We start from the raw sequence: 11,804 nt of genomic DNA, 5'->3' as shown, positions 1-11,804 counted from the left end.
ACAATTGAAATGAAAAACTAGTAAACATGTGAGACCATCTATACTCATGAGAACTCGACAAGATAACCTGTGACGACACATAACACAAACCACACTATGACATCATGCACATCATAGAACCATTGTGACCACGTAACATGTGACCAAATGAACAACCTACTAGAGCGTATAACAACTGCCTCTAATCACAAGCACGGTGTATAAAATGAACGCCTTAGAGCGTATAACAACTGCCTCTAACTGACGGAGCGTATAACAACTGCCTCCATCGGTGTGGATCGTATAACAACTGCATCCAAGGTACTATGTATAGCGTATCACTGCCTATATGTCTAAGACACTGGCGGACTCTCGGTGCAATAATCAGTACACCGAACGACACTCGGGAATAGAGCGTATAACAACCGCCTCCATTACCCCCCGACCATAGACCATACACTGGACCCAAGGGTTGCATTAGTTCATTTCGTTCGGTATATAACTGATACCTCACGTCATCTATACAACCAGCCCACAAACAATGCACAGTATAACTGACCATACATACATGTGAATAACATCACTATCAAATCATAGGATAATATAACTGACTATCCTACAATTATATGGACAAGAGTAGTAAACGATATATGCAAACATAACGTTATATAATGAAACTGAACACCACATAACAAGTGAAACAAGTATCAACTATTCAATGTTATAGTAATCTCAGCTATAACTTTAACATTAACCATTCAATGTTATAGTAACTCTAACCACAACATAAACTCCGGATGCGAGGTTATAGTAACCTCGTCTATAACTTTAGTATATATAACTTGAAGTCATCCATACCTCAACTATAACCTTGACACGAAACTCAAAGTTATTCTAGCATTAACCATAACCTTGAGCCATAAATCTCAGGGTTACATTAGTTACAGCTATAACCTTATCTCGTACTTCAATGTTATAGTAGGTCCAGCCATAACTAGAGTAGTTACCCAAAGTTGTATTAACTTAAGCTATAACGCTTGAATCATCATCAATGTTATACTAGCTTTAGCTATAACTTTGGAGAGAACTCTTGGCCGCCTATTATGCCGCCACTAGGGTTTATTCGTAAACCCTAATTGCGCTCATGACACCCATAATATAATGCATAAACAACATATGATATACAATTATTACATAAAAACATATACGAACATGTGAAACACACTTAATCATGATAACAAATAATCAAACATGTACCAATCATGCAAAACAATCATTAAATCATATTAATTACACCAATTGGCATAAACACAATTAAAAGAGAAACACCTAGTTACCTTGTTAAGCAAATAACCCTAAAGATCGTCTTCAACGATGTAAACGTCCTCTCCAGGAGCAACTTCCACGCCTTCATGGATCATCACGTGCCAAAGATAACGAATCTAATAAATATACTAACTATATATAAAAACTATAAAACTATAAAAACTACGCGAAACATAAAAACTTACGAAGAGGATAGATAAATCCAAGAAGTAGGATCGATCTAAGCACGAAGAACGATGAAGGAAGGAGGAAGAGAAAGAACGGCACGAAACCCTAGGTGAGGGGTGGCGCGCGGCAAGGGAGGAAGAGAGGAGGAGAGAATTAGGTTTAGGGTTTTGTGAGATTATGAGAAAAGAAGAGCAAGGGTTTGGTTTCCCCTTATATTTATAGAGAAGCTCATGGGTTTATTCTAGGTTTAGGCCCAAAACTCACCCATCAACACTAAGCATCACGTGAGACCCAAGGAGGAAACGAATCTTCACCGTTTTTCGAGCCCAACGAGCCCAAAAGACGACAAACAGATATTTTCCCGAAAATAAAATATAAAATATGGGAAAATAAAATTATAAAATTATATTACGGAAATTAGGGGTGTTACACCGACTCTGGTGAGTCGGGCTTCTTCTCCGACTCTGGTGAGTCGGGCTTCTTCTCCGACTCTGGTGAGTCGGACTCCTTTCACTCCTCTGGGGTAGGCCTCGTTGGTGCCGCGGCGACGCTGTCCTCCCGCGAGTGCGGGAAGGGCTCAGGTCTACCACTGGCACTCTGGGCTCTCCCGGCGTCTTGACATGGTCGGTTTCTTCTAGTGCTCCGTTTAAGTTTCTCAGAGTCACTTTTTGGGCCCTGGTCTCCTGTGGGGGTGACGCCGCTCTTGTCGTCGTGACAGTGGGAGCCGGCGTGCTACCCATTAGGTCCAGGAATAGCTTCAGTTTAGCTGCATCCGCCACATGTCCCATGACAGTGACTTGGTCGGTGGGCAGCGGTGTTGCTTGCTCTCTCGGCATCCCGTACGCCATTTCAGTGACTTGGCCGGTAGGGGTCTGCCTGATCTCAGAATTAGGGACGGCGTCGTCCTGGTAGAACGGAGTTTCGTCGGTCACTACTACTTCTTGTTGCTTTGACATCTTCTTAGCTTGGTGAATGGGTTTTTGTTTATTTTGTTTGGAATGTAGGTAACTAACTTTTAGTACGCGTGATTCCCACAGACGGCGCCAATTGTTTCAGGTGTAGTTCCAGAGCAGATATTTGTTACCACTCGTGGCTTGTAGAATGATGTCTTTGCTTGACTTCCTTTCGGCCTCTCCTGAAACAGTGAACAAACTGAGGGCTCGGCTTTGGCCGAGCGTACTCACTCCGACGCTCAAGTCAGTAAACTTAAAGGGATTAAGTCGTATGTTACTTGGCGAAGTATATTGTAGAGAGATAAGGAAGATGATACCAGATTATGAGGTGTTTAGGTTATATTTCGGATCCATTTCTCAATGAGGATTGAGGAGTATTTATAGGCTTTCACCTTTTGTCACGTAGTGGCCAAGTGGCTAGCAGGTGGAAATACCTTCTTACCCTCGGCCGGGGACCCATGGCAGGCCGGGTTGACCCCGTGCCGAGGGGGCTTTGATGTGAGTACACGGGTATGCCTCTCGGCCGGCTAGTTGCCGAGACCGAGTAGTGAGTGACAGGCCGGCAGGCTTCTGTCGGCTATGTTGTCCTTCTGTTTGACTTGTTGTCTTTTAGCTTTGACCTTGGTCAAGATGTTGACTCGGTCAGCGGGTGCAGAATATGCCCCATCAGTTACAATATACACAAATTCTCACTTGTGACAATATATGGTATTGTATCCAGTCGTGCACCACTGATTACTCCTTAGGCCCCAGGCCTTTGGTCCTTAATTCTTACTTGTGACAATATATGGTATTGTATTCAGGCGTACACCACTGATTACTCCTTAGGCCCCAGGCCTTTGGTCCTTGATCCGTTGCGTCTACGCGCAAGGCAATAATAATCCAAGATAGCATACGACAAATTCTCATTTCAGATGGACCTTTTTTCGCCTAAAGTTAAGACTGAGAAAATGTTGATCCTAAACTTAATCAAATAGTTATCTACGTAATTATTTTTTTTTAGGATGTATTGTTGCAAATTGACAAAAATACTCACTTTCTTACAAACTTAAAGAGGACATTTGATAATAATGCACTTTTTGCATGTGATATTGTATCTAGTCGTACACCGGCTGATTACTACTTCCTCCATTCAACTCCACTCTACCTATTTTTATTTTTTACACTATTCACAAATGCACATTCAATCTCGATTTTCTCTCAATACAGAAGTGATAATATATTCATGTGGGATCTTGTTTGATTCGTCTTTACGAGTACATTAAAAATATCTAACTTTTATAATTTTTGCAAATACGTAGCTAACGATATTTACCGCGTAAAACACGCGTTGGCGAACGTGAAAAAGCAAAGTGGTAGAATGGAGTTGAATGGAGGAAGTACTTCCTTAGGTCCCCGGGGCCAGGCCTGTTGTCCTTGATCCGCTGCGTCTACGTGAGCCAATAATCCAAGATACCAACGTACTTCCTCCATGGACTACTCTCAAACAAGACTAACCGAACAAATCTTTCTCTAGTTCGAGTTTAGCTTGAGATTTGTTCGAACCTAGTAGTAGCCGAACTTGAGCAATGAATATAAAATCCCGCTTAGCTTCAAACAAATCTCAACTTGAGCAATACGGAGCATATAATACGTAGCTCAAAATAAATTCCCTAGGTGAGTCATTACTCTCAATCAACACACCTTCAAGCGACACAGTGGAGGACTCTGCGAGATTAAATGGTCATAAAAGCGGACTTTGTTCTGTTTGTCTTTCAGGATACAACAAGATCACCATAACCTTATAATATCCAGGGCATGGTGATTCAATATTTACACATGTTCCGTTAACGTAGCAAACGATCAACGTATTGACAACATAACACTAATAAAGGTTACTGCAGGTTACAACTCCTAGCTTATGCTGCTTCTGCAAATCCAACTCGAAGATTACCATAGTCGAATGCTGTGTGAAACTTCCCCATAAATATGTCTCCCAGAATCCTGCACCAAAATTTCAGTAATGGCATTAGTACACTCGTTTTTGAACTCGAAATGCCATAAAAGCCAACTATTCTGGAAAAGTTTTCCCGCAAGCCCTGAAAAAATGCACTTTGCGGAATTACAGTATCCCAGAGCCTCATTACAAAACATATGGATCCATCACTGCGTGTTCTTTTACGTAAAAGAATGAAAAGAGACTAGGAAAGTTGGAATCTCGGAATTTACCAGAGGGGTCCACGAGGAGGAGGCACATCCAAAGCAGAAAAACCACTGATGCACTGTGCAACGTCTCCCTCGCCCACTTTGAGGACGTACTGTCAAGAGATCACAACAGTTTTCAAGTTAAATATAGCAAGTGGCTAATAGAAGGAACCAGGCGCACAGCGTATGACAGGATTAAATGTCACGACCAACTACAAAACATCCAGCAAGTGTAGATCCTGAATGTAACGGGTTATTTTCGGCTCACAAGTTTTGTAATGGGTTAAACAGGTCGGGTTGGGTTATAGAAAAATTAAATGGGTTGGGTTAGGTTAGGGTTCAGACAAATGACCCGTTTATGTAATTGGGTCGGGTTAGGGTTGAGGTAGTACTGACCCGTTTAATATTGACACGAACACGAACACGACACGACCTGATCTGTTTGACAGGTCTAGTTCCCAGTGATGTACTAAGAATTGCAAAACTAAAGCCACAGTAGCTGGTCATGATGTGCAAGATAATGCAAAGACTTCATAACTCTACTCCCGGTCCTCCCGTCCAAAAAAAATGATCACCTTTTTATTTCGGTTTGTCCTAATGTAAATGATTTACTTTCTACTTGGTCGGTACCAAGGATTTATAGCGTAACGAAGCAACGACCAAGATTAGGCCAAGAAGTTCAAATCCGAGATCGGGTCTCAGGCCGAAATTTCACACCATAACATTATTATTATTAGTCCAAGGAAGGAATGGCGTACTCGATAGTATTCTATTTACTTACGTGCTCAGGTCCGAGATCAAATGTCTTTCCAGCTATGGTGAAGGAAATATATGGCATTGAAGAAATACGAGCACAGTCAAGAGCAGATGCTCCCATTGGACTAGGCAGTCGTTCACAAAGCTGCAACGAGAATCACTTGAGTAAGATCTCAACCAACGAGATTATTAGCCATTTAATTAGGGTCAATCTACTATACCTGATTGGCATAATCGAGAATGCGATCTACAGTCTCATTTTGTCTCAACTGATTCTGCATCCAAACCACTGCCATTTCACATGCAGTGCACATAGCATCACGGACGAGGCCACCAGACAACTTGTCATCACTTGAATCAACCACACTTTCGATACCCATACTGTACAGAAACACAAGGTCTCACTCAAACTCAATGACAAATTCCAGAAAAAGAAGGAACACAGACACCGCCATTTCTAGGTTTCCGACAACATTTAAATATACTCTGGCAATGAATAACAAGGTAAAACACAAAAACTGACCTGACACCTCGCTTGCCATCAAAAGTACAGAGACCGATTTGGGAGCAAATCTTTTGTGGCCGAGCCTATATAACATACCTCAATAGCATTAATAGTGAAAATAACACCAGATGATAAGAATTGCTCGATAATTTTCGAAAATTGTTGACAATTTAGTAATTTACAGTGAAGAGTTACTACAGGATATACCTCTGATACTAACATCTCCAGGATTTGCTCCCCAAATTCTGAGACAACTGTCTTGCATTCCATACTGACAATTCCAGTAGCACCAATAGCATGATTAATTTGAGCAACCACAGCCTGATAACAACCAAAATAATTATTATTGATAGACGGCTTACAATTTGTCTAATCGTAAAAAATTGGACAGAAAAATCCACAGTTCTAAATTATAAGACTCAAGAGACATGATACAAAAGCGGAAATAAAAACCCTGAAGCGTAATAGAAAGTATAATATCTACCAAAAAAAAAGCAGACAATTTTGCTTAACATACAGAATTTAGAGTGTAAAGCATATTATGGTGGACAAAGACTTACCGTCGGGCCAGCCAACAAAGAAGTCCCAGAATCGGCTATTGCAGAACAGCCACCATCACAGAAGCCTGAGATACAATAACTCTAGTTTTAAGGGAAGAGTCGAGCACAAAGTATAAATTGAGCAGGGCATAAATAAGACAATATGAACCCCTTTTGAACAACAAAAACATACCAGTTGTCTCACTGCCAACCAAGACATCATCCACGTCAAACTGCAATGTTAAAATAAACATGTTGACAAGCTGAGGACGAACAAACAATGAAACAAAACATAAGACGATTATAAAGCAGGTAATGGATGAAAATAGTACCTGCCAATATCCTTTACGTGACACGGGAACCCAAGTGTGTTTGCCCTTGTAATGGTTAGGATCCATCCCACCGAAAATAATTTCACCACCTACATCCTCATCAGTGTTACGATTTAGCCAGAAGGAAAATACAGGTTCTTTGACAAGACCCTGCTTCATCATATTGTACCTAGACAAAGCAAAGAATGATAATTTTCAGAAAACATCACGGCTGGTACATGTCTACGATATTACGAGTGAACATTGAAAAATCATGACGAATGGTCCAATCGGAAACATACCAGACTGGAACAGAATTGCCAACAGAAATTTCTTGGAATCCAAGCCCGAGTATGCCATCAAACTTCGCAGCCACAAATGTGATACTAGGCTCTCTTGTTGCTTCGATAAATCCCTGGAGAACACATACCAGAGTATGGTAAAATACTGAAGACAGCACAAAACAGCAGTTTCATAAAATCTAGCTATAATTACCTGATTCTCAACAACAAGATCTCCCACTGTAACATGATCTTGACTGAAGTACCCTGAAATGGATCCAGTACCATATCGAATACCCGCCTTGGTTCCTGCACGGAGTATAAAATCCAAGAAAAGGGTAAATGGAGGGCTCATATGTCATAAAAACAATCATCAAACAACCAGAACAAAAAGAAATATATCAACCATTACACGAGATAAAATCAACCACTAGACACAATATTGCAGAAAGATAGCAAAAATCTTCAAACGATGATTACCAACTACAAAAATCCGAGGATTCCCAACAGTTACAAGAATGACAATGATCGAAGACATAAAAAGACCATTACTAGGAGCAGAGACAAACCATTTTTAGTATAAGAGGCTGACCGCCTCGCATTGTACTTGTGGTGAAGAAGGCATGCAATCTACAGGAAATCAGGTTACAAATACATCAGCGATGAAAAGGCATATGACAATAATAAAACTTGACATCAGGCAATCAAAGAAAAACAGCTTTTTTTACTCACAGAAAAGTAACATTTTGAGGATGGGACCCAGAGATTGGAGCTTCCGGTGTCAAATATCACAGTGAACTTTTGGGGAGGAGTGCCAATACCGATCTCACCAAAGTACTGAGCATCCATATAGTTCTTCAGTTCAACAATGTCAAAATCATCATCACTTCCTAAAGTGTTTCCAGCACCATATCTCCTCTGTAACATCGAGGTTAACTTATCACCCTTCGAACTATACTGGGTGGCAACTCGGTTGACTTCGTCCAGTTTCTTCTTTGTCAAACCAACTCTGAACAGGCCATCATCTGATGCTGATAACCCCAGAGGCAATACAAGGAGCACAAGTAGAAAACACGGAATAATGACTCGAAATATGGTACCCATTCTGCAAACCATAACGTTATTGAGTTACATTACTTTCAAATATGTCTCAACAGGACTAATAATCATCTAACAGTAAAAGACAATCGACTTTGTCATCTAGTCAAAGTTAACTAAATTACAAAACAATGTTTGTGATCAACATTTTAAGGCAAAATATATAATGTTAAGTAGATCAATAGTCATTGTTAATTGTCATTACCTCATCTTACACACTAATTTAGTTGTCAATTGAAGCAATGATAAGTGATAACACATGTAACATCTAAAATTACCCTCTGAAATATAGGGTACAAAGCTCTCAAAATAACTCTTGAAAATCCAAATGATCTAATTTTAGACATCTTCTTTTTGGGTCATTATCAAAACACCTCCCTATATTGTTAGCTACTCCTCCGACCCAATCATTTGTTTTTTTTTTAATGGTAGAGGTATGGAATTTTTTTTTAACACTAAATCAAAGTCCGCTAATCTAAGGTAAACAAATGACCAAAACAGAGGGAGTAACATATAAGGTTATTGTTTTATATATCCTACCCAACACCCTCATCACCCCGCCTTTTGCAGGAGCCCTCGAGACACTAGTACAATGTCGTATCCATGTATAATTTCATTTAAGGGAATAAATCATCAAATAAGAAATTATCAGTTCAACATAAAACATCAAAATAGGAAACTTGACTAGACTAAAATCAGACCCATCACCCCCGTCTTTTGCAGGAGCCCTCGAGACACTAGAACAATGTCATATCCATGCATAATTTCATTTAAGGGAATAATCATCAAATAAGAAATGATCATTTCAACATAACATCAAATTAGGAAACTTTACTAGACTAAAATCCGACCCATCACCCTCATCACCCCGCCTTTTGCAGAAGCCCTCAAGACACTAGGACAATGTAGTATCCATTCATAATTTCATTTAAGGGAAAAATCCTCAAATAAGAAATGATCATTTCAACATAAACATCAAATTAGGAAACTTTACTAGACTAAAGTCCGACCCATCACCCGCCTTTTGCAGAAGCCCTCGAGACACTAGGATAGATGTCGTATCCATCCATAATTTCATTCAAGCGAATAATCATCAAATAAGAAATGATCCTTTCAACATAAACATCAAATTAGGAAACTTTACTAGACTAAAGTCCGACCCATCACCCGCCTTTTGCAGAAGCCCTCGAGACACTAGGATAGATGTCGTATCCATCCATAATTTCATTCAAGCGAATAATCATCAAATAAGAAATGATCCTTTCAACATAAACATCAAATTAGGAAACTTTACTAGACTAAAGTCCGACCCATCACCCTCATCACCCACCCCGCCTTTTGCAGGAGCCCTCGAGACACTAGGACAAATATCGTATCCACGCATAATGATCATTTCAACATAAACATCAAATTAGGGAACTTTACTAACCTAAAATCCAAAACCCACTATCAATTCATCAATTGAACTACCTAAAGTTAACAACTTTATGTAAAAAATTATCAAAATAATCAATAATTTGCTTAATCAAAGAACCTTTAACATCTTCAGTGATGGAGCCAAGGTGGGTTAGCAGGGACGCTCCCAATTTTAGAACTTTTGATCAAAAGATTCGATTTTTTTTCCGAGTTTACCTTATACCATTACTATCCCCAGTTACCCACCCCAAACTTTTCGCCACCTAACTAAAAATAAATCACGGTTCCGCTACTGAGCTTCGTCCAACACAATTACTCTCTCCGTCCCAATCATTTGTTTACCTTTGATTAAAATACTCTTCCCCAGGAATAAAAAAGGTCAACAAATGACGGGGAAAGACAATAATCGAAATAAAAACTCAAACATAAACAAAAACATATAAACTCAATCAACATAAAACATAAAAATGAAATAACAACAGCACGAAAAATTAAAATAAAACAAAAACCCAATTAAAGAAAAGGAAGATTGAGATGATTAATTCACCTGAGTGATTGATTATAATCAGACAGATAAAAAGTTGGGATTTTTGTATTTGTATTTGTATTTTTGTATGAATAAATAAAGGTAGTTGTGAATTGTGAATGTAGTGGAAGTAAAAGAAGTGTGTGTATGTGGAGTTATAAGAGTTGAGGAAGTTATGTTGCGTGTTTCATGTGCATTCACATTTGCTTAATTCTTGCGTCGGCATTATCTATATGGAATCAAGAATTGGTAAGAGATATTCTCTCAAAAAAATGGGTTTTTCTATCCTGTTAAAGAAAATCAAAAATAGAAATAATTAATGCTATTTTCATGGAAAATTAAAATAAATAATCACATTTACCTTTTACCCATAAAAATAGCATTAATTATTTTCATTTTGGTTTTCTTAACATGTGCCCAGTGGGCACATGATAGAAATACCCCAAAAAAATTAAGAAAAAAATGGTTAAGAGATAGTGATGTTAATTGCCAAATATTGCAAGTAGAGGTGTTCACGGATCGGGTTGGATCGACTTAGAAGCGGATGTGTGTTCGACTAGAGCTGGACTTCGGGCCGGTTCAGCATGGGCCAGGCCGGACTGAACCCGGGTTGGGTTGGTGGATGGGGAACCCGAGCCCACACTGCGGGCTGGAGCGGGCCGGGTTGAGAAGTGGTGGCCCTGAACCGGCCCGATTGGGTAAAGTGGGTTGAAAAGTTGGCGGGCTGAGCGGGCTGGGTGGGTTGGGTAGTGTGGGCTGGGGAAAAGAGAATCCGGGACCGGCCCAGATTGTTGAGCGGGCTGAGCGGGCCATGACAGTGGGCCAGCGGTCTGGGGTATGTTGAGCCCGAGGGTGCGGGCCGGGCCAACCCGTGCTAGAGTCCAGCTCTATGTTCGACTATGGTGAGGGTAGGTCGGGACGTTGGGTTGGGCTGGCTTAGTTATTGTTGACCCGAACCCAAATTGACCCCACAATATAATCCAACTCAAATGTTTATTATTGCACACAGATTGTTATCCATAAAGTACTTGATAGTAAATACTTAACTCGAAATGACTCAGTCCGACGCGACCTGATTCGAAGTCTTACAAACCCGAAATTTATCTGACCCAAACCCATCACGGTTGACCCGTCTGTCAGGTCTAGGTTTAGGGGAAGACTATGTCAACGGTAGACCGATGGCCCAAGTGTCGGGTCAGATCAACCTGCAAGAGCGACAGCGCCTCTAATTGCCGGCAATCAAGCAATTACAAAAGTGAAAAGGGCCATTTTTTGAAATTTAGTTTCAATTTATTTTATTTCAGTTCAGCTTATAAAGTTCGGTTCAAGTTAACTAAAAGTAAATTACTCAATACTGTATTTGTCAGTGATTCAATTACTGAACTGGAACTGGACTTTCTTGAGATTAAGCACCAAACCCGCTTTCAGATGCGTTTGTTACGGGTCCTGCATCGAGATCAGTGGTAGTGTGTTTCATGAAATTGTTCAAGGTTGTCCTATACTGAAGGAATTGGAGATTTCTAATTGTTTTTCACTGAAGGAGCTGCGGATTAATGCTCCTAATGTTGAAAAACTGATACTTGATACTTCTTAACATTACGATTTTGGGCCGATTCTTGCTTGTCCGCATTTGAGGTCTTTTTGGGTCCATTAGCTCTCTTTTGTGCTTAAATAAGTCCGACCTGCAATGGTATGCGATAACTCAGCTACCGGTCATTTATAGAGAATTATTGAACAGCAAATTATAATTAGTTCATAACTC

General features: G+C 40.0%; 1 protein-coding gene across 1 annotated transcript; it reads right to left on the bottom strand.

Annotated features, from left to right (window-relative positions):
• Positions 1 to 4,146: 4,146 nt before the first annotated feature.
• On the bottom strand, positions 4,147 to 10,300 carry LOC141610586 (aspartic proteinase A1-like). Its single transcript, XM_074428750.1, has 14 exons — positions 10,064 to 10,300; positions 7,735 to 8,107; positions 7,572 to 7,632; positions 7,217 to 7,311; positions 7,024 to 7,136; positions 6,743 to 6,911; positions 6,604 to 6,643; positions 6,432 to 6,496; positions 6,079 to 6,192; positions 5,890 to 5,954; positions 5,588 to 5,747; positions 5,392 to 5,511; positions 4,635 to 4,723; positions 4,147 to 4,409 (listed from the first exon to the last, which is right to left on the bottom strand). The coding sequence occupies exons 2-14, from the start codon at positions 8,104 to 8,106 to the stop codon at positions 4,325 to 4,327; spliced, it is 1,548 nt and encodes a 515-aa protein (XP_074284851.1). The 5' UTR covers position 8,107; positions 10,064 to 10,300; the 3' UTR covers positions 4,147 to 4,324.
• Positions 10,301 to 11,804: the final 1,504 nt, after the last annotated feature.

This window comes from Silene latifolia, chromosome 11, assembly GCF_048544455.1.
Source record: "Silene latifolia isolate original U9 population chromosome 11, ASM4854445v1, whole genome shotgun sequence".
Taxonomy (NCBI): domain Eukaryota; kingdom Viridiplantae; phylum Streptophyta; class Magnoliopsida; order Caryophyllales; family Caryophyllaceae; genus Silene; species Silene latifolia.
The sequence above is the reverse complement of the archived record's forward strand: the minus strand, read 5'-3'. Positions and strand labels throughout refer to the sequence as shown.

Bases quoted from the DNA above. Each gene is read 5' to 3' on its own strand.
- LOC141610586 (XM_074428750.1), bottom strand. From the start codon at position 8,106: ATGGGTACCATATTTCGAGTCATTATTCCGTGTTTTCTACTTGTGCTC. The intron at 7,633-7,734 runs GTGAGTAAAAAA...GATTTCCTGTAG, and splicing joins CCTCAAAATGTTACTTTTCT to ATTGCATGCCTTCTTCACCA. The intron at 6,193-6,431 runs GTAAGTCTTTGT...GGTTGTTATCAG, and splicing joins CTTTGTTGGCTGGCCCGACG to GCTGTGGTTGCTCAAATTAA.